We start from the raw sequence: 22319 nt of genomic DNA on the forward strand, positions 1-22319 counted from the left end.
GGCCAAGGCAGAGATGGGGCCAGAGCTAAGGTCATTGCATGAATTTCATGCATCAGGCCTCTAAGTTATCAATAAGTCTGTGATGTATCTAAAGTTTGATAATACTTTGTTTCCAGGATGTAATGTGCTCTTTCAACTGTTTTTGAAGTCTGACATGGGAGAGATGTTAATAAAAATCTAGAAATGTTCCTCTATAGTCATATATAATGTAGTTATCATGGGGGTAGATGTATTTGACACTTGATATGGAAGAAAATAGTTGGTCCCAAGCTGAGACATGTTTAGGTAGGTTCATCTTATACTCCACAATCTTTTAAAAAATAAATATTTTATTGATTTTTTTACAGAGAGGAAGGGGGAGGGATAAAAAGCTAGAAACATCGATGAGAGAGAAACATAGATCAGCTACCTCCTACACACCCCCTACCGGGGATGTGCCCACAACCAATGTACATGCCATTGACCAGACCTTTCAGTCTGAAGACTGATGCTCTCTCTATCCACTGAGCCAAATTGGTTTTGGCCGCAATTTTTATGTTTGCAATTTTCTTGATTTTATCCTCTGTTTTTAGTTTTATGAGATATCTGTGAAAGGATGTTATTTAAAACATGACTAGAAACTTTTGCTTCCAAGAGTTGATATAAACTTTCCCAGAATGTGGACCATTAGTGGAATATAAACTTAGATACATCCTTTAATTTTTAAAACTGTGGCAGTAAACTTGATCTCAGAGAAGGAAAAAAGTGGTTTGATGATTTTTTATCAGCTAGAAACAGGGTTTTTGAAGGATTTCAACTCCCCTCCCCTATTCTCTCCCTACAATACTTCATCTTCAGATCGTTACTATTGATGAAATTGGTGTAAACATATGAGATAACAGCAGTATGTGAGTTCAGATCCCAGACATGGGTTCTTTCACTCTGCCACCTGGTCTGACTGCATGCCCTGCTGACTTACTGCAGGGACTGTGTGGTCTAATTAGCATATTACACTCAGGGAGGAGCCAAAGGAGCAAGGAGAGGAGCCATAGGGGCAAGGTGTGTGTGAGTTCACCTTTGGGCTGAGGAGCCCCTGCCTCCTTTGTTCTCATGTCAGCTCACTGAACCAATCAAGGGCAGCCGAGTCACAATCCTAATCTTGGATCCATTTTTCACAGAAATACAGTACTGCTAAGGCCCAGTGTCTGTGTACCACACACTGCTCATAAAGTGCTTTTTAGGGAGCCACTTTTTCTGAATACAAGAGAGGAGAAAGAGTTTGAGTAGGAGTCAAAGGTTTCTTGGAAACAATTTCTTTTATGTGTGTTTTTACATGTATATGTGAATATACACACACACAAGTGCATACATCAATATACATATTCACACATATAGAGAGGGAAAGAGGTATGTATAAACTTTGGAGGTATGCACTGCAAAATATCAACAGTGACTGTGAGTGATAGGACTATGACTAAATTTTTTTTTTTTTGCCTATTTACATTTTTATTTTTTCAAAATAAACATCTTTTACTTGTGTAATAAAAACACTATTTTAAAATTCATGTTGCAATTCATTAGTGTCACACTAGTATTTTTTCTCCTTTTTCCTCAGTAGAGAAAGATGGTTGTGTGTCTACCACATCTTCATACCTTATTTCCAAAACATCCAGAAGGACAAGTGCAGCTTTTATTTTCTTACTCATGAGCCCCAGTGGAATTGAATCAGGTGGATATCACATAGCTGAGACCAGTATAACATTATACCTTCTGAGTCATTGAGAAAGTATAGCAGAGGCGGTGAAAGGCCTTGTGTTAATGAAACCACCAGGAGCCCAGGTCTTTAGAGCAGCTGGCCAAACCAGCAAGGATGAGGTATTTCCATCAGGAGGCCACACAGTGATTGTGTATCCTAACCGCACATCCCCAGGGGAAGAACCAGAATTTGATTCAGAAGAAGTTTAAGTTTAAAAAAGTTGGCTCTCGAAAGAAATTTCAAACATTGTACTGTTGATATTTGGCTCTGTTGACTAATGAGTTTGCTGACCACTGGACTATGCAGTCAGTATTTCCCAGACCTTTCAAGAAAAAGGACCACTTTGAAAGGGGATACAATCTGAGGACATGACAATGCTCACACTCATCTTCAGTGTCCCCGGATTGAGAAAATGCGTCCTGACAAGCTTTCATTAAACGAGTGTGGCTTTCCTATGCATTGCATGTTATGTTTGTCTGCACCCATATGAAGAGCATGCTGCACATGGTACTGCATGCGTTAGTTGAGCAGTCTGTGCACTACTGTATCTTCACCTTGGTTGTCTGCCCTTTGCCAGAACTCCCTGTGCCAATCACACCAAAAGCGACTGATGACATGAACTCTAGCAATTCATTTTGCTCCTGCTTCTTCATATAGAAATTTTGTATGTTTTTTTCTTCTGGAAATAGTCAGGTGAAGGGAAGAAAAGTCCTCTTGAGTTATCAAGAGTTATCTTTGTCCATAATGGATTAAATCACTATAATGGTTCTACTATTATTGATGTTATTATATTTTACAGAAGGCCTTAGGATAAAAAATTTCTCAGAGACAAGACTCTCTGGTCTTCTAGGATGAACTGTCTGAAATCTCAGGGAGCCCTGTGCCCCTGTGCCTCTATTGGTATTGGTGGCTCGTTGGCTGCCCAGGTCAGACATGTTGCAGGACATCTCCTGTGATACTGTGTCCCTGTGAAAAGCTGTTTCTTCTTGCCTCAGGGCAGAGACAGAATATTTCATTGCATTAACTCTTAGAAATATCCAAAGAGTATGACTAAGAGATTTTCTTTTCAGAGATATTAAATTTTCTCACTTCTTTGATAAGAGAGCTCTTTTAAAAATGCTACTGCTACTGTTACTACTACCAAGCCCCTTTGTGCTTGGGTAGTTTGCGTGTGTGTGGTGAAATATGCTGGAATCGTGAAACCATTGAGGTAGACCAGGTGAGAAGTGAAGAAAGCTGGTTGGAACTGGGAGCCAATACAGGGTCACCAGTGTGCATCCCAGCAGCTGATGTGGGGCCTGCCTCGTGGAAGGACTGTTTTGCCTAAGAACAGAAGCAGAACTGGCAGTGGTGCACACCAGATTGGGTTTTAAGGGAGAGGAAGGGGGTGATCCTGAGATGTTGAATCAGAATGACTGGAAGGACAGTGAGGCTGATACTTAAAAAAAAAATAGTTTAAATGGTATATTTGGACCTTTGAACAACAGGACAGGGGGTTGAATTTGAGATGTGTTCTGGCCCATCACCTTGCCTCTTGATTCAAAGCTAAATAATAATAATAAATACAATAATAAAGATAGAACTACCAATGATGAGAGAATGTGACTCGGCTGCCCTTGATTGGTTCAGTGAGCTGACACGAGAACAAAGGAGGCAGGGGCTCCTCAGCCCAAAGGTGAACTCGCACACACCTTGCCCCTTTGCTCCTCTCCTTGCCCCTCTGGCTCTTCTTGATCCACTCCTGTCCATTTTAGCATTTAATTTGTGAATTAATACATTACTTTTAATTGTTTTATTTTTTTCCTCTCTAAGGAGTTTAGCTTTGAATTTTAAATAGAAACAAGGCCACAATCTCACCTTGTCTGAGCCCACCTGCTAAGGACCATCCTTTTGCTTAAGACCATAATGGGATTAGGGATTGCTGTGATTTATAGTTCATGAAATTAAGTCATTTAAATTCTCAATAGCATATTTGAAAGGAAAGGAACAGAAATGAAAGACTGAACCGTTTACCAAGAAATAACAGATTGATTTATTTCTGCAAGACTTGGTGGAGATTTGTTCCTTTTTTCAAAACAGGCTTTGTTTCAATTACCAATTAAGTGGGGTGAAAGATTATAAAAAGGCATATGAATCATTTTGCTGTAACATTTTTCTATGAAAATCTTCACAGGGGCAGTCATTATGGGGGTCCAGGAGGTCCATATGTGTCAGTAGGTCCAGAAGGGGTCAGAGCCATTAACATTTTATTTTTTCTCTCACCTATTTTTTTTTTAACTTTCCTGACTTACAATATAGACAATAGAACAATTATTCTTCACCTGCAATGTGTTTTTGTATTTTTAATCTGGATCATATTCTGTCCCAATTTATAAAATATAGCTATTAAATAATTATTACATGATAACTTGCTTACCAAGCTATAAATTATTATAGAAATAGTAATGATCATTATTATGCTTATCAACTGTGTAGTCTTAGAAAAATTATTTCATATATTTGGACTTCTCATTTTAAGTGACCAAACTACAATTCAAACTAGCTTTGTGGTGGGCTGGGAATGAGTTTTGGGTGAAAGCACTCTTTTTTATTATTATTATAGACTTTTATTGATTTCAGAGAAGAAGGGAAAGTGAGAGAGAGATAGAAACATGAATGATGAGAGAGAATGATCAATTGGCTGCCTCCTACACACCTCACACTGGGGACCGAGCCCGAAACCCAGACATGTGCCATGATTGAAAATTGAACTATGACCTCCTGGTTCATAGGTTGATGCTCAACCACTGACCCATGCCAGCCAGACTGGTGGAAGCACTCTTAAGTGTCTTAGCTAGAGGGGCAGCCAGATCTCAATTCTCCAGGCCCGGGGACCCAGAGCCTGTTGGGATCCCAGCCTTGCCTCAGTTTCTCTCTGTGTGCCAGCTCCATCCTTACTGTAAAACTGCATTTTCCCAAAGGTGAGAAGCAGAGCTGGCAATAGCTGTCACAGCTCAATCAGTGACATTCTTCCAGTAGCAAATACCAGGGAAGGACTCTGGCTTCAACTTTAGTCAGATACACCCCTCCTGAACCAACTGGTTCTGCTTGCCAGTTGGCCACCATCATGAGTAGAGCCACATTTCAGAGGCGATCTTGGAGGCTCAGCCCATGTAGGGGGCTGCTCCATAGAAGAGAACAGCATTCTGAGCCATACACCCCATTGTTGTGTACTGTATCCAATGTCTCCAATCTCCCATTTCCTCCATGAGAAACGGCACAGTGATTCCCACTGGCGAGGTTGATGCTTAACCTACTGCAGGTGCTCTGTGAAGTCATTATCATCTCCTTCATTGGCTCTCTCTGGGTTCCTCTAGAATAGCTTTCTGCTCTGAAACTAAGTAGAGAAAATGCCTTAATGTTTCATTATTTTGCTTCTAAATTGATCTGTACCCTTTACTTCTTAAATATGGATTTTTTCCTCGTATCTACACCTGACAATTAGTTAACATTTCTACTACAAAACCAAAAGAAGAAATTCAGAGTTTTGTCAACTTCTCTGTGGATGTTTACCTCTTACTTTTACTTCTTTAGTTTATGAAGAATGTCAAGCTTCAGAGAGCAGAGACAGTGTATCCTTGGGTGTCTTAATATGTTAGGCATATAGCTTCTTGCATCTAGCAGAGAATTAAACTTCCTTGAATAAATAAAGTTTCTCCATTGCTGTTACTGCTATGTAACAGCAAAAATATATTATTTTTAAAATATATTTTTATTGATTTCAAAGAAAGAGAGAGAGAGAGAGAGAGAGAGAGAGAGAGAGAGAGAGAGAGAGAAAATCAACGATGAGAGAGAATCATTGTTTAGCTGCCTCTCCCACATCCCACTCTGAGAACTGAGCCTGCAACACAGGCACGTGCCCTGACTGGGAATTGAACTCGTGACCTTTTGGTTCATAGGTCAGTGCTCAACCACTTAGCTATGCTGGCCGAGCTATATTAGAAAATGACAGGTTATTATAGATTGGTTTGAGGGCCTTGTCGTTTAGGTGCTGTTCCTACAAATTTGAGCTCTGCTGGCCTGGAGATCTAGCAATGGCAGTTAATGTTTAATGAGTCCTCACCCTGTACCAGGGTCTCTGTGATGGGTTTTAAATGCATCCTCTCATTTAATCCTTCACAAAAGTCTAGGCCACATGTGTCAAACACAAGGCCCGCGGGCCAAATCCAGCCGGCCAGGCCTTGCAATGTGGCCCGCACCGCGCTGTCATCACTGCACTCCGCTGTCAGTTTATGACATTGTCAGTTTATGACTGTTCAGTAAACCATTCGGCCCGCGATTTAGGCTGGATTTTAGATTTTGGCCCCTTCTCTGATTGAGTTCGACACCCCTAGTCTAGGGAGTTAGCATGATAATCACTCTCAGACATATGAGGAAACTGAGAACAAAACCAGCATGTAACCAGCTGGTGAGACAACAGAACCCATGTGATCTGTTAGCCATTGTCTCCTCTTGCCTTCCCTCAGGGCAGGGGTGCTCTCAAAGGGAGACTAGAAGTGAGGGCTGCCACCTGACCAGAGCTGGCTCCTTGTCCTGTAGGTTTACAGGCAAGAAAAGGGAACAGACTTTCCTGGAGTTAGTCCTGCTTGCTGAGGGGAAACAGGGCTGTCCCCAAGCACTGGGCGGGGCCTAGACAGCCCACGTGCCTGTTTAGCCCAGCAGGCCCAGGATGAAGGGTGATGATGGCCCCTCTGGGATGCAGGTTTGGGTCACCGGGTACCAGCTAGGAGGAGAGTCACAGATGCACAGGATGGCTCTGTGACAGGAGCAGGAGCAGACTGGAGCCTCTGTCCGCTGTTGGGATCTCTGCTACTTGTTTTTTTGCTACAGGATCTGAAGATCAAAAAATACAGCTCACTCTCAACCTCTGTCCTAGTCTCTATGAGAGAAATGCAGCCCTTTCTATGGCGGAGCAGCGTCCTGGTGGTTAGGTTTATTGCCCAGTCTGTGGATTGCAGGTTGGAGAGAAATAACCACAGGATGGGATAATGGAAGCAGAACCAGAGAAGAAATAGGCATTGTTGATGCTGGGCTCACGTCGGTTAGAAATTTTAAAGAAACTTTTTGATTATTCAAAAAAAAAAAAAAAAAAAAAAAAGCTAATACACATGGCTAAATGTACAAAATGGCACATGATGAAAAGTATAGGACTTCTCATCCCATGCCAAAATCCACACTTCTTTTCTTGAGAGATAAGCACTATTAATAATTTCTTCCAAAAATTATCAATCTCTATCTCTATCTCTATCTCTATCTCTATCTCATCTCTATCTCTATCTATCTCTATCTCTGTCTCCATCTATCTATATAGATATGTATATCAATATACTGTATATATTATTCTGTGTCTTGCTTTTTTCACCAAATAATATATATGGGAGATTTTTCCATATCAGTATCTACAGGTCTCATTTTAAAACAGCTGTCTGTTAGTCTGTAATGCCTTCTACTGGCACCAAGTTTCATGGTTGGTCAAGCATTTATATATATTGTCTCTGTGGGTCTCCTAGTAGCCACTGGGGATCACATGGAGCCGGGACTCAAAGCCCAGTCAGTGCTCCTACTGCCATGACATTTCCTCAGCGTGCCCGTGTTCCTTCCACTGGGTACAGTGACCTCAGGCGGAGGCAGACGCGCTTGAAGCAGGAAAGAAAATGCCAAGGTCGCACCCCGAGCAGCCAGGTGAAGAGGAAATGTGGACCGCAGGGAAGTGAGGAGAGAGAATAATTGACGTTTAGAACCTAGAACCGGAATGGGTCCCAGTGATCAGCAGATCCTTCCCGTCCTTCTAAGGCTGACGACCTGGGGCCAAGACATCCCCAGCAGTTGGGTCATGTTCATTCCTGAGGCTAGTTCTGGGGCTGGAGGAAAAGGAGACTCTAGATTTTCCCAGGCTCTCTTGTTCTCCTCATTAGAATGCGGTGTGGACAAGCGTGTGGACTGAGAAGCCCAAGCACCCTTGAGACACGAGGAGACTCCTTCCAAGCACTGTAAAGTGGTTGGCTGAGAGTTCTCCCTGCGGGTCAGTGTGACCACCCAGACTTGAGCTGTCTGGATGCCCAGGCAATGCGGATTTTAAGGCCACTCTGCCTCGCACCCTTTCATTTTCTGAGCATCCATGAGCTGCGGAGCTACTATGGTCTGTGTCAAAGAGACTGTCCCCAACCACGAGGACCACAAACTACACAAAATTATCCATGCTACTTTGGCTTGAATTTACCATGCAAATAAGTCAAATAAATGCAAAACAGATCTCCTTAGCATACTTTTTATTTCATCAAACAACCTCATCCTGTAAAGGTTCATCAGCAATACAATGAATGAAACCCACCTCCATTTATTTTTATTTAAGAGAAATTGTTATTCAAGCTGAGAAAATGCACTATGCCTGACAGACTGTCGTTGGGTTTGTTTTCTCACTTTTTTAAAAACAATTTTTTCCTCCATTTTTTAAATTAAGGTATTATATGTGTACATATTTTACCATTGCCACCCCTCACCCCACTCCCATACATGCCCTTACACCCCCCCCCACCCCAGTGTCTTGCTTCCATTGGTTATGCTTATATGCATGCATATATGTCCTTTGGTTGATCTCTTATCTCCCCCACCTCTCCCTAACATTCCCGCTGTAATTTGACAGTCTGTTTGATGCTTTACTGCCTCTGATTCTATCTTTTTGTTAATCAGTTTATAATGTTCTTTATTATCCACAAATGAGTGAGATCATGTGGTATTTTTCTTTCATTGACTGGCTTATTCACTTAGTATAATGCTATCCATTTCCATCCATATTGCTGCAAATGGTAAGAATGCCTTCTTTTTTATGGCAGTGTAGTATTCCATTGTGTAGATATGTACCATAGTTTTCTGATCCAGTCATCTGCTGACGGGCACCTAGGCTGTTTTCAAATCTTAGCTATTGTAAATTGTGCTGCTATGAACATTGGAATGCATATATCCTTTCTGATTGGTGTTTCTAGTTTCTTAGGATATATTCCTAGGAGTGGGATTATGGGTCAAATGGGAGTTCCATTTTTAGTTTTTTGAGAAGACTCCATACAGTTCTCCACAATGGATGCACCAATCTGCATTCCCACCAGCAGTGCACGAGGTTCCTTGTTCTCCACATCCTCACCACCACTTGTCCTCTGTTGATTTATTGATGATAGCCATTCTGACAAGTGTGAGGTGATACCACATTGTCATTTTGATTTGCATATATCAGATGATGAGTGACTTTGAGCATATCTTCATATGTCTATTGGCCTCCCTTCTGTCTTCTTTTGAAAAGTGTCTAGATTAGTTGCCCATTTTTTTGATTAGGTTGTTTATCTTCTTTTTGTTAAGCTGCATGAGTTCCTTGTAAATGTGGCGATTAAACCCTTATTGTTGATATCATTGGCAAATATGTTCTCCCATGCTGGAAGCTTTTTGATGACTGCTTCAATTTCGTTCATAGTTATTGGCCTATTGAGATGTTTATATTCTTCCTGATTGAGTTTTGGAAGGTTATATTTTTCTAGAAATATATCCCTTTCCTTCAGTTTGTTGGAATAGAGTTGTTCATAGTATTTGTTCAGTTTGTTGGAATAGAGTTGTTCATAGTACTTTTTTAAACAATACTTCCTATTTTGGTGGGGTCTTTGTTGTTTCACCTCTTTCATTTCTGATTTTGTTAATTTGGGTCCTCTCTCTTTGCTTCTTGGTGAGCCTGGCTAGAGGTTCATCAATCTTGTTTATCCTTTCAAAGAACCAGCTCTTGGCTTTGTTGATCTTTTGTATTATTTCTTTGGTCTCTATGTTGTTTTTCTCCACTCTGATCTTAATATTTCCTTCCTTTTGTTTACACTGGGTTTTTCTTGTTGCTCTCTTTCTAACTCTTTTAGTTGTAGGGTTAGGTAATTTATTACCATTGTTTCTTGTTTTTTTTTTGCAGTAGGCTTGTAGATCTATGAACTTCCCTCTCAATGCTGCTTTCGCTGTGTCCCATAGAATTTGGATTGTTGTATTTTCATTGTCATTTGTTGCCATGATGTTTTTTTATTTCTTCCTTGATCTCTCTGGTAACCCAGTCATTGTTTAATAGCATGCTGCTGAGTCTCCATATGTTAGATTTTTTTTGGATTGTTTGTATTGTAGTTGATTTCCAGTTTTATGCCACTGTGATCTGAGAAGATGCTTGATATGATTTCTATCTTCTTGAATTTGAAGAGACTTTGCCTATGTCCCAACAGATGGTCTATCTTTGAGAATGACCCATGTGCACTTGAGAAGAATGTATATTCTGTGGCTTTGGGGTGAAATATTCTGAAGATGTCAATTAATTCCATAAGGTCTAGTGAGTTATTTAGGATTGATACTTCTTTGCTGATTTTTTGTTTAGAGGATTTTTCCAATGGTTATAGTGGGGTATTAAAGTCTCCTACTATGATTGTATTGCTGTCAATTTCTCCCTTGATATCCTCCAGAAGTTTTTTTTTTTTTTTTTTTTTTTTAATGTATTTGGGTGCTCCTGTATTGGGTGCATATATGTCTACCGTAGTTATTTCTTCTTGTTGGATTGCTCCCTTTAGTATTATGAAGTGGCCTTCCTTGTCTCTTGTTACATCCTTCACTTGGAGATTTAATTTGTCAGATATAAGTTTTGCTACCCCAGCTTTTTATTCATTTCCATTCACCTGAAAAACCCTTTTCCATCCCTTCACCCTCAGTCTTTGTGCATTTTTTTGTTTTATTTTTTTTTTGAGGTGGGTTTCTTATAGACATAAGATATATGGGTCTTGTTTTCTTATCCAATCTGTTATCTTATATCTTTTATTGGGGCATTTAATCCACTTACATTTAAAGTTATTATTGATAGGTTCTTATTTGTTGCCATTTTTATTATTTACTCCCATGTTCCTTCTTTGCTTCCTTCTTCTTCTTCTTCTTTTTTTTTTTTTTTTTTTTTTTACAGCAGACCCTTTAGCATTTCTTGCATTGCTGGTTTGGTGGTAATAAATTTCCTTAGACCTTTTTTGTCTGTGAAGCTCCTGCTTTCACCTTCAATTTTGATTGATAGCCTTGCTTGGTACAGTATTCTTGGATTCAGACCCTTCCTTTGCATGACTTTGTATATTTCATCCCATTCCCTTCTGGTCTGATGACATTCTGTTGAGAAATCAGTTGCTAGTCTGATGGGGGTTCCTTTGTATATAACTTTCTGACTCTGTGAGCTTCTTGGGTTTCTGTGGGGTTTTTCTTTCCTATATCAGGGAAGTTTTCTGTCATTATTTCTTCAAACAGGTTTTCTATTCCTTGCTCAGTTACCTCTTCTTCTGAAACACCTATTATGTGGATGTTGGTTTTGTTTTGTGTTGTCCCAAAGTTCCCTTAGGCTCTCCTGCTTTTTAATTTTTTTTTTCTAGAAGCTGCTCTACTTGCGTATTTTTTCCCACCTTGACTTCTAGTTCACTTATGGGGTCCTCTGCTTCTTCTAGTCTACTCTTGATGCTTTCTATTGAGTTCTTTACAGTAGCGATGTCATTTTTCATTTCTTCTTAGTTCTTCTTCATTTCCTCTTGTTTCTTACTCATATTGTCGAATTTGTCTTCTATTCTTTTCAGCCATCTTATGACTATTTCTCTGAATTCTTTCTCTGACAGGTTGCTTGCCTCTATTTTGTTTACTTCCTTTTCTGGTGATGCCTGCTTTTCTTTCATAGTGGGCTGGTTTTTTTGTTTGTTTGTTTTGTTTGTTTGTTTGTTTGTTTGTTTGTTTGTTTTTTGGTCTCCCCATGGTCTCTTTTCTTCTCTGGATGTCTGGTTATGTAGTTCTCTCTCTCCTTATCCCAGGCAAAATCTGACCTTTCTGTGATGGATTGTAGAGCTCCTCTGAATCTGTGTGTTTGTGCCAATTGGGGACTGGTGTTTTGGGGTTCACAGCTGTTCAGTGGGTGCTGCAGTTGTAGATTTTCAGGCATCTGATAGCATCCGCTTTCCCCTTCAAGATGGCACGGTCTCTGCATCCGAGCTGTCTGAGCCATTGTCTCTGGGAGGGAACCCAGCAGCAGTGGGGCTGCCCAGTCAGGGGAGTCCTGTCTAGCAGTCTCCCACCTTGTCCTAGAGTAGGGGTGTCGAACTCAATCAGAGAAGGGGCCAAAATCTAAAATCTAGCCTAAATCGTGGGCCGAATGGTTTACTGAACAGTCATAAACTGACAATGTCATAAACTGACAGCGGAATGCAGTGATGACAGCGCGGTGCGGGCCACATTGCAAGGCCTGGCGGGCTGGATTTGGCCCGCGGGCCTTGTTTGACACATGTGTCCTAGAGTATAGCTGTCCCTTAATTCGCCAACAAACACTCCCCATGTGACTCTCAGCTGTTCTTTCTTTCTGCTCTGGGAGAAGGCTTGGGACACGTCAGTCTATTCTGCCACCATTCCCTCCCGCCCCCATTTTCTCACTTTTAAAATGGACTTAAAAAAGAAGAATGACCAGGGTCATGTGTTAAATGTGCTAGAAGACCATTGAATCAGAAACTCCTGCCCTAGCTGGTTAACTCAGTGGATAGAGCATTTGCCTGTGGACTGAAGGGTCCTGGATTCAATTCTGGTCCTGGGCACATACCTCTGTTGCAGGCTCAATCCCTGGCCCTGGTTGGGCATGTGTAGGCATTTGTGTTTCTCTCACATCAATGTTTTTCCTTCTGTCTCTCTCTTCCACTCTCTCTAAAAATCCATGAAAAAATATTCTCAGGTGAGAATTAACAACAACAAGAACAAAAGCTCTTGCATCTTCTTTCATTACTTTTTCAGGATGCCTGGGAGGAACTTTGCTGAGGGAGTTCACTTTGGAGGGCTCCTGCAGATGGAGGAAACCCCTTATTTAGCAGTTAGGTGGTCAAAAGTCTACAAGGGAGCATTCAGGGGTGGCAGCTTGAGGGACATTCACACAGATCTTAATAAACATGGTCTTAATAAACACGGTCTTCCACTCTCTCCTGTACCACCCCATGGCCCAGGATGGGAGGTGGGACTGTACTTATTAGCTGTTCTTATAATCCAGGGCAGAAGCACAGCTCTACTCTGAGCTTTACCCTCTTGTCTGATCACCAGGCCATTTTCCTCCTATTGATTCTTCAGCTTTGGACAAGGACAGTTTAACATATTTTCTACTGCTCATGGATACCAGTGTTCAGATGTTAAATGACTCCAGGTAGAAAGAAAACTTGGGAGAATGGGGGAAAGAAAGAAAGCTTGGAAAAAACCCTGCAAACAATTGAACAGAGCAAAGGAGAGGGGCCTAGAAATGAGCTAATCTCACCCATTGTCACATTGTTCTCCTTTGTTTGACACTTACCTATTGTCTCAGAGGGACACTTTCAGGAAGTCCTTTCTTGGGCTGTGGAACAGCACTTGCTACTTGCAAAGCCCCAAAAGGCATTCTTTAAACTGGCTTATTTTTTGTATCAGCTTTACAATGAGTTGGTGGCCACTGCATTATTTTTTCTTTTATGGCAGCTGTTGGTTTGATCCTGGACTAGGTGCCTAAACCAACTGTGGACTTGCAGCTGACAAGTGAGGCAGTACAGGAGAAGGACTAATGCCCTGGCCAAGACGTTTAGCAGACTGGGGTCTTCCCAGGGCAAATAGATAGAGGATTTCCTCTTTAGTTCATTTTCACTTAAAAAAAAACACTCCCTTGCCGGGGCCGGTTTGGTTCAGCGGTAATGCTTCGATCTGCGGACTGGGAGGTCCCAGGTTCGATTCCGGTCAAGGGCATGTACATTGGTTGCGGGCACATCCCCTGTAGGGGGTGTGCAAGAGGCAGCTGGTTGATGTTTCCCTCTCGATGTTTCTGGCTCTCTATCTCTCTCCCTTCCTCTCCGTAAAAAATCAATAAAATATATTTAAAAAAAAAAAGAAAGAAAAGAAAAAGACACTCCCCAGGACAATTATCCTTCCTGGAATTCCTGGACATGCTTTTCCTTTAAAAATATTCTTGTATGCAAGAAATGTTTTTGTTTCACTTAAAAATTGGTATAAAATGCCAATGGAAGGTAGTGTTCACTGATAAGATATACTAGAACTGACAAAATGTGGAAAACAATTTGGGATGCATTATTATCGTGCTTTTTTAAATTTTACCTCATTACGTACAGATGTGGTTGTGAAATAGTTCAAACCATGACACACTAAAAGTCCTCATTGGAGTGTTAGGAATGTGTTCAATGAGACAGCCAAATTCTGTTTCATTTTGTTTGGCTCATTACATCAGCTGTAAATAAAAGAATATTCACTTTATTATCTGAATTAAATTTATTTCCAAATGGAATACCATATTGTTCCTTCACAGAATACAACTTCCTTATTTTTATTTCACCAATATCTTGCTCTCTACTTTCTTTTCTCTGTTTTATGTTGGAATGTGCTGACTTGTTTTCCAGGAAGGTTTTGATAATGTTATGTCACACTCTACTGATGAATATATTTCATGTGGTTCATTTCTCATATTTGGGATGGTCAGTTTCTGGAAATAATTTTATTGCTGCTTCTGAAATGACCTTCCAATGATATGATGTAGGAATTGCATTAGGGAATTCTCTTTTTATTATAGTTCCAAGTATAACAGTTTACACATTTTGGTTTTTTAGTTATAGAGTTCTTTCTACTTCACCAACCCTACTGTTGTGTTCCTAGAGGAATAAGAACTTGAGAAGGACACAGACCTAGATTTTAATGGCGGCTCTGCCATCTACTAGTTGGGTGACCCTGAGCTTCTACAATGTAGGAATTACAGCAATCTAACTGTAACCTAACTGGTGTGATGCTGAGATGAGATCAAGGGCTAACACCATCTAGCATGATCCTGGCCCATAGAAACATCTGGCCAATACTGCTAGCCAGTCCTGGGCCTAATCACATAACATGCACAGGCCAATTGCAAAGTTACTCTCTGGATTCCTTTTCCTGCCCTTCCTCATGTAGGTGCTTCTTAGACCTCCCATTTCATTTTTTTAAAATTGTGGTAAAATAGACACTCAAAAGTTTATCATTTTAAAGTATACAGTTCAATGGCATTAAGTACATTCACATTGTTGGATAACCATCATTACTGTCCATTTTCAGATATTTTTTATCATCCCAAATGGCATTTGTACTTATTGAACCATAGTTTCCAAGTTCCTCTTCTCCACATTTCTCTGTAACTGCTATTCTATTCTCTTCCTCTATGAATTTGGCCACTCTAGGTATTTCATATAAGTGGAACATGTGGTATTTGTCCTTTTGTGTCTGACTTATTTTACTTAGGATAATATCTTAAAGTTCATCCAAGTTTTACCATGTGTCAGAATTTGATTTCTTTTTAAGGCTGAATAAAATTTCATTTGATGTATGTACCACATGTTATCATCTATCTTGTTGACTATAGTGAATAGTGGAGTTATGTACATGGGTGTACAGATATCTGGTTGAGCCTCTGCCTTTAATTCTTTTGGGCATATAGCCAAAAGTGGAATTTCTGGATTATATGATCTCCAACTTCATTTTGACATGACTCCAACGCTTCAGAAAAGCCTATGGGGCACTTGTTTGTTGGCATGCTACTAAAATCCCCAACACAGCATGCTTAAAATTGTTCCACCTCTTCTTTCCACCCCTCTCAAACCAGATCCTTTTTCTGATGAATATTAAGAACAATTTTTAAGGCACCCTGGCACAAACCACCAGAATCTTTGACTTCCTCCTCCTCCTCTAGCCTTAAAAATTTGGCAAAGCTGTTTCAAGCTTTTTCACATCTTCTCTCTGCCTTGCCTATTTTACTACTACTCAGAGATGATTAGAGTATATTTTGGTATGATTTTTTTTTTGTTGGCTTAACTTTGAATACTTTTAATCCTTTATTTTTAATGAAAATGTTTTGAACCCTTATTTCTACAACAGGTTCCCTATGAGTTTTCCTTTCCTTTTTGCTATTGGATCCCAACAACATTACTGTTTGGACCAATTCTTCAGTTTTACCAGACAACTCCCATGACACTCTTCCCTTGGACCATGGTTAATAAACATGTATGGCATGACCAAGATAAAGCATCCCTCATAAATTGGAGGTTGGATTAGATGGAGCTCGCGCAGGAAGCCAACTTGTTTCTTAGTGTGCAAGAGAGAGCAAGACTTTCGTCTTGCTCTAACCCTAACTCTAACCCTAACCCTAACCCTAACCCTAACCCTAACCCTAACCCTAACCCTAACCTTAACCCTCCTTACAATCATGTCCAAGAGAGTTGGACCTTCCATTTCATCCCTGTGATTTAAGTCAACAGAATTCAATATTGATTTGGCCTTACACAGTATTTATTGTAGCTTACAGATATGCTAGATAGAAAACAATGACATTGGCTCTATTAATTCTTCATTTTTTAGTTCCTTATGCACAGGCTTCTTAAAAAGCAGAATACTCAGTGGACAAACAATTGTAGACAATTATTGCCTCTGGAAAGTAGATAACAGTTCCCTTTGGGCAAGTTGGGCCTTTCATGTATGAAAGTTGTTAGGATGCAGAAGAGTTTGACCTCTGCAATGAGGGAGACTTGCTTCAAAACCCTTCTCTGCCACTTGCTTGCTGTATGGCTTTGGACAGGGGTTATAGATTTTATCATATTAGTTTTGCATCTGTAAAATGGAGATTAATATAATTTCTTCCTCAGAAAGTTGCTGGATTAAATGAAAGAATCCACACATAACACAGTACATTTAGTACCCAACAGGGTCGGTTTTCTTAGCAGAGAGAATGTTGGTCAGACTCTCTCATGCACTTGCCTCCCAGACAGGAAGTGAGCGTAAGTGTGAAACGAACAAGTTGAGGAGAAATGTCTGCTGGGAGCTCCCACTCAGGTCGGAGCTTTGAAAGTTCATGAGAGGATCCTTATTATCGTCTCACTGCTTAGGCTCAAACTATGCTTTGACATGTTTTTTGGACCTTAATACCTAAAGAAAAATATAACATTTCCCTAGTAAAACTAAAGAGTCACTGACTTCCTTTTGAGTAAATTTGTGTAGGATCCTGTGATTTCATATTCAACCTGCATTTCATACTCTATATATATATGTATTGATACTTAAAAGCAGAAAGAAATACAGATTTACCTAATGGTGAAAAACCTTTTACTAGTTTTCATGTTTGGCTTTTGGTCTAACTTCATGAAAGTCTCCTTCATTTTGATGCATCTCTTCCCTGCCCCAGAGTATTAAGCTCATTTTAAAAAATAAGGGTGAGGCATCAGATGGCACTCCCATGAGCAGCGCATAAGGGTTCCCTTTTCTCCACATCCTCACCTGTTTGTTTTACTTTGTTGTTTTCATATTTCTTTTGAATCTCTGATTATAGGTCATTGCTTATTTTTGTAACTAACAAATGTAGACTTCCTCGGGAATGATAACAATGCAAAAACAGCTGCTACCGAAAGAAGAACAGTAAGAAGAAAAGGAGGGACATAAAGTCAAGAGAAGGAATCCAAGGGAAGCTTGGGAAAGAGCTGTTGCCCCAGGAGCTGTGGGTTACCTGCTAATTTCTGCTCCCAGAGGTCTCCTCTCCCTAACCTTCAAGCTTCCTGCATGCTACACTCTCTTTGCTCTCCGCTTCCTATTATTCAAGCCCTACACTGGCCCAAAGGCTTTCTATATTTAATTTTCGGTGGATGGGAAAATAGTGATGATTTCTCCCAAACTTCACCAGAACCTCACACCTTGCCTCCCAGCTTTTATGCTTTCTCCAGGCCTCTGCAAAAGAAACCTTTGGGCCAACCTGGTCACAGGCACCCAGAATACTTCAGTCTCTTCAGAAAAAGCGCTATATGTTTCATTAATATCATTGGTTTTTAAAGAATTAACTCCATTTCCATTTAAGAATTTTTCTCATGCATTGTTTTCATGAAGCCAAATAATGAAATTCAAAAAGAAGTTTCTTCTTGAACCCACTTAAATCAATTGCTTTAATAAATCCCTTTACTAAGTGATGCTTTTTAGGAGACAAAGATGTTTGTTGTTTTCCTGCTTCTGATGTAAGTTGAAGACTTACAAATAGTTGTTAATGGTGTTTGAGTAAGAAGTCTTTGTTCTAATGATATATGTCAAATATGTAGCTATAAATTTTTCTTGTTGCCAATTTATAAATTCTAAATTTTATTGTCGTTCAGGCAGGAGAAAACTTAGCTTTGTCCCAAAAGGTTTATATTAGGAACATGATTCTGGTGTTCATTTTGTTAAGGGATGAGTTCAGTTGCACAAATCCAGAGAATTTATGTTAACTTTGGAATTCCACATGGTTCTATAGCCAGCTGGCCTTGGACCCAATTCAGTTCTCCCATCTTCTGGCTTGAAAAACAGCTGGCTTTGAGAGACAGAGAAGAGTGAATCAAAGTAATTTTTGGTTCAAGTGATTATTAACTATTTTCTTCTGAAGCTTAATATACATTAATTTTCTTAGAGTTTATGTAACTCAACATGTACTGCATACAACACCATCGGAGACCAAACACTAAGTTTCTTTGAGGTGTCAGAAGAATACACTTTCTGCTTAGTGTTTATATCTGCCCAGGTAAATTTGTTTCTGATTCTATTATTTCCTCAATTTGGCCCTCTTGATAAGGACAATCAAATGCCTGAATATTTGAAGAACTGTGTGGTCTCTTACTAAAGTTACAAGTTTATAAGCCTGCTGTCGTTGGCTGGTTCCTGGTAAGCATTTGAAGAATGAGATGTTAATCCAATCAGGTGCCTGTTTATACAATGACTTTTATCATATATCTAAAGATGGAGAACTGAGTTTTATGAGACAAACACTTCTTATAAAATCCCGTCCACTCTATTCTAATTGGGTCAGACCCTTACGCTAAATTAAGAACAAAGCGTTCTGTGATTCAAACATTTCACTACATGTTGCCCTTTGTAATCAGAAAAATAGAGATTTAAGGAGAGACTCAATTAGAGGGTGGAATATATACCCCCCCCATCCCCTTTTTTTCCCCCCGAATGGGAAGCACATTTAAAAATAGCAACCTATCATCTGCTTAGTCTAAATTCAGGATATGTTCCCAAGAAGTATAAGGATTTAGACTTATATAAATGGTCTCCTTTGTAAAAACATGCCAGTGTTTAGTCATATGTGAAGTTTAATATTCTGCATGCTATACACCAGATTTTTTTTTTTTATGGATAAAGAAGTACAAGTGATTTCTAAATTTTGCAGCAGAAACTTCATGTAGGCCAGTGTTTCCCAAACTTTTGACATATGTGTACCCCTTCTATAATTTTCGTAATGCTGAGTACCCCTCGTACTCATGAGAACATAGAATTAGGCACAGCTAAGCACGGTGCAGTGCATATCCCTGGTGCAAACTCCAGTGCAACATGAACCCCCACCAAACTCTTCCCATACCCCTAGGGATACACGTACCACACTTTGGGAAACACTGATGTAGGCAATTAGATAATGCACCCAGAGCTCCCAAAAGAGGGCTGACTAGAAGTATATATTTGTGAGTCCTCTGCCTTTAATGACAGTGGAAACCATAAGTGTGGAATAGATTATTTTATTGGAGAGTATTAAGTAGTAAAAGGAGAAGAGGGCCTGACACTGAGCCTTGTGCAAGTTTGGCTTCACGTTGGGTGGTGAATCTGCAAACAACATGAGGGAAGCCACAGCTTGAGGGGTCTGGGAGAGTTTTCTTTTTTTTTTCTTTTTTCTTTCTTTCTTTCTTTCTTTCTTTCTTTCTTTCTTTCTTTCTTTCTTTCTTTCTTTCTTTCTTTCTTTCTTTCTTTCTTTCTTTATGATGGAAGCCAAAGGAAAAGAAAAAAAATGTTTCAGGAGGAAGGGAGGAACCATTTGAAGCTTCTTATAAAGTATAATGTTGACTGAAAGTACCTTTTTAATTAAGCAATGACTGTCATTGGTGATATCAGAGCAGCTGCTTTTGTGGGCCAACTAAGGTGGAAAACAGATTGGCATGGGTTGAGCTGTGCAAGAGAGAGGAGGAAACAGGATTCCTGGAGTGTAGACATCTCGGAGGATTTGAACTGCCAAAGAGGGACAGAATATAAGATGGAAGTTCGACAGTAATGTGGGATCAAGGGAGACCTTTTTGTGGGACAGACTTGCATGTGATTTTATCCAATGAGAAAGAAGCATTTGAGCAAGAGAGATTCAAAAACCAAGAGAGAAATGAAAGAAGATTAATAATAAAGTAATAGTAATAACAAAAATAGTATTTATTGAGTTCTCACCGTATCTGGGACACTGTGTTATGTGTTCCGACATTGAATTCTTAGAATAATGTTATGTGGTGGGTACCATTCTTTTCTGTAGGTTAAAGAGAAGGAAAAGGAGACTTGGACATGGTTACTGGCTTGTTCAGTGCCCTCCTACTAGTAAGTGATGGACTAACTTTCCATCTGAAGGACTGAACTGTGCCAATGCCCAGCTCACCACCCCAACTTAAATTTAGGTGTCCTGGCTTCATTTGAAAACCTACTTAAAGGTTCTTTACGTTGTGTTTAAGAATGCCACTTTGAAACTCTCTGAAAGTAAGTTTTATTTTGATAGTAATTTAATCAAGTGGACCTGATTAAAAAAACCAAACAAATAAAAAAAACCCCAAAAAACTAAACTAAACTAAAAACAAAAACAAAACAAAAGGAAAAAAAAAGACTTTATCTGCTGAGACTATCTAACTTTGTAAGTGTATGTAAAGCATCATGCCCCCAAATATAAGCTGTGTGATCTGAAGGTGAGTTGCCCAAAAAACTCCCAAAGTACTTGGCTGAGGCAGAAATTAAGGATTTTTTTTTAACACTTACAAAAGGACTTAAAAAGGATGATGGACTGAGATAACAACATAATAAGGCCAAGCAAGTGATATGAAAACATCCTCCAGACAGCTTCACTTGTAGATTATGACTGGCTACATTTTCTGGAAAAAAACACACATTAATTCTGTCCTCTTGCTTTTAATAGGACATAATGACTACATGTGTCCGGCTACCAACCAATGCACAATTGATAAAAACAGGAGGAAGAGCTGTCAAGCCTGCCGACTACGCAAGTGCTACGAAGTCGGCATGATGAAAGGTGGTAGGTACCTTCGACACAGGGTGCTACTCCCAATAGATGTCTATGTCTATGTTTATTCCAATAACCGTGGGAGTTTAGTGTTTTCTCTTTTAATACATTTTTTTTCTATTCTTATTTTTCTTTGCAACAAAAGTATTTCAATAATACATTTTATTTAAAAAATAGGAAACAGTTGGAACTGGAAATGCTGTGTTTCATAAAACCATTTAGTGTTTTATAGTTTAAATGTAAATAATTAATATTTTAAAGAAAGGTGTATGGGAGATGGTGTAGAAGGAAAGAAAGACTGCTCAGGGAGTTATCCTAGAAAGATTCTTTCCATACTGTTTATATTGCTAATGCTAGAAAATTATATTGGAGAATAAACTTTTGTAAACTGAGACTTGTAAATGTGAAAGCTAAATAGGTAATTAATAATCTTAACATGTCTTAGAAATTTGAATTTCCATCAAAAGGCAGCTTTTTCCTTTCGAAGTTGAGTTATTCACCAACTTGCATAATCTCAGCATCTAGAGTTGGGAGCCTTGAAATGAGTACTGACCAAACACAAGACCATCAGGATTTGCACCTGCGTGCTTGTGTCTTAGTGGCTGTGGGTGTTGTGTATGTGTGGTTTTCTGTCCCCTCCTGTCTCCAAGCTTCCAGTGTTTTGTGTTTTGTGTGTGTGTGTGTGTGTGTGTGTGTGTGTGTGTGTGTTTAAGGAATCCAGTGCTGATTGACCTTGCATTTTAGGAATCTAGTCTTAAAGAACAGTGTTTGTAGTCTAGTCTTGCATAGCCTTCAAAATAGAGGGAAAGAATAAATAGGAAGTTTATAAATGAAAAATGTTATGGATGTATTTAGCGTTTCAGGATGATACCAAGGATGGCAGATGGACAATGGGCTCCCTGATGATCACAATGGGGAAAAGCTCTCTGAATGAGACTAGACTTGGGATAAGTTAAGGACAACAAAGTTGCAATGAAAAAGAATAGTGACTATGCAGAGAGAGGGCAGCTAACCTTTAGCTCATTGTTACTTGGAAGGAGAACAAAAATCCAGGGTGGAAATTAGGAAGAAGGTGTGCATGATTGTTAAGAAACTAACCATCAAAGATTCTTGAGTTCCATTGTCAGAAACCTGCCGGGTTGAGGTTGTGAATACAGCATTTGCAATCAGTTCTCCTGAGGAACAGATGAAATGTTATGTGAGGTGTGACTATATGTCTTGAATGTCTGAGAAAGCAGCCTGAATTTAAAGGGTAATTAATCTTAAGAATTTAACAGCCCCATTAAGAAAATGATACTTTGAGTCATAAATGGATTAAACATTCAAGGAATTCATCTTGCTTTGTATAGCTGGAGAATTAGTCAGGCTTAATTAAACTCACAAATAGCTTTTTAAGGTAACTCGATAAGTGACAGGAATATAATAGCTACTCATAAAAAGTTC

General features: G+C 39.5%; 1 protein-coding gene across 3 annotated transcripts in view; it reads left to right on the forward strand.

Moving 5' to 3' along the window:
* The window catches only part of ESR1 (estrogen receptor 1), a 284618-nt gene that overhangs the window by 133132 nt on the left and 129167 nt on the right, over window positions 1–22319 (forward strand). For all 3 annotated transcript variants that reach the window (XM_084890184.1, XM_084890185.1, XM_084890186.1), the window contains exon 4: window positions 20772–20888. In XM_084890184.1, the coding sequence (XP_084746310.1) occupies window positions 20772–20888 (117 nt within the window). The remainder of the gene's footprint in view (window positions 1–20771; window positions 20889–22319) is intronic.

This window comes from Pipistrellus hanaki (genome assembly GCF_964339955.1).
Source record: "Pipistrellus hanaki genome assembly, chromosome: 7".
Classification (NCBI taxonomy): domain Eukaryota; kingdom Metazoa; phylum Chordata; class Mammalia; order Chiroptera; family Vespertilionidae; genus Pipistrellus; species Pipistrellus hanaki.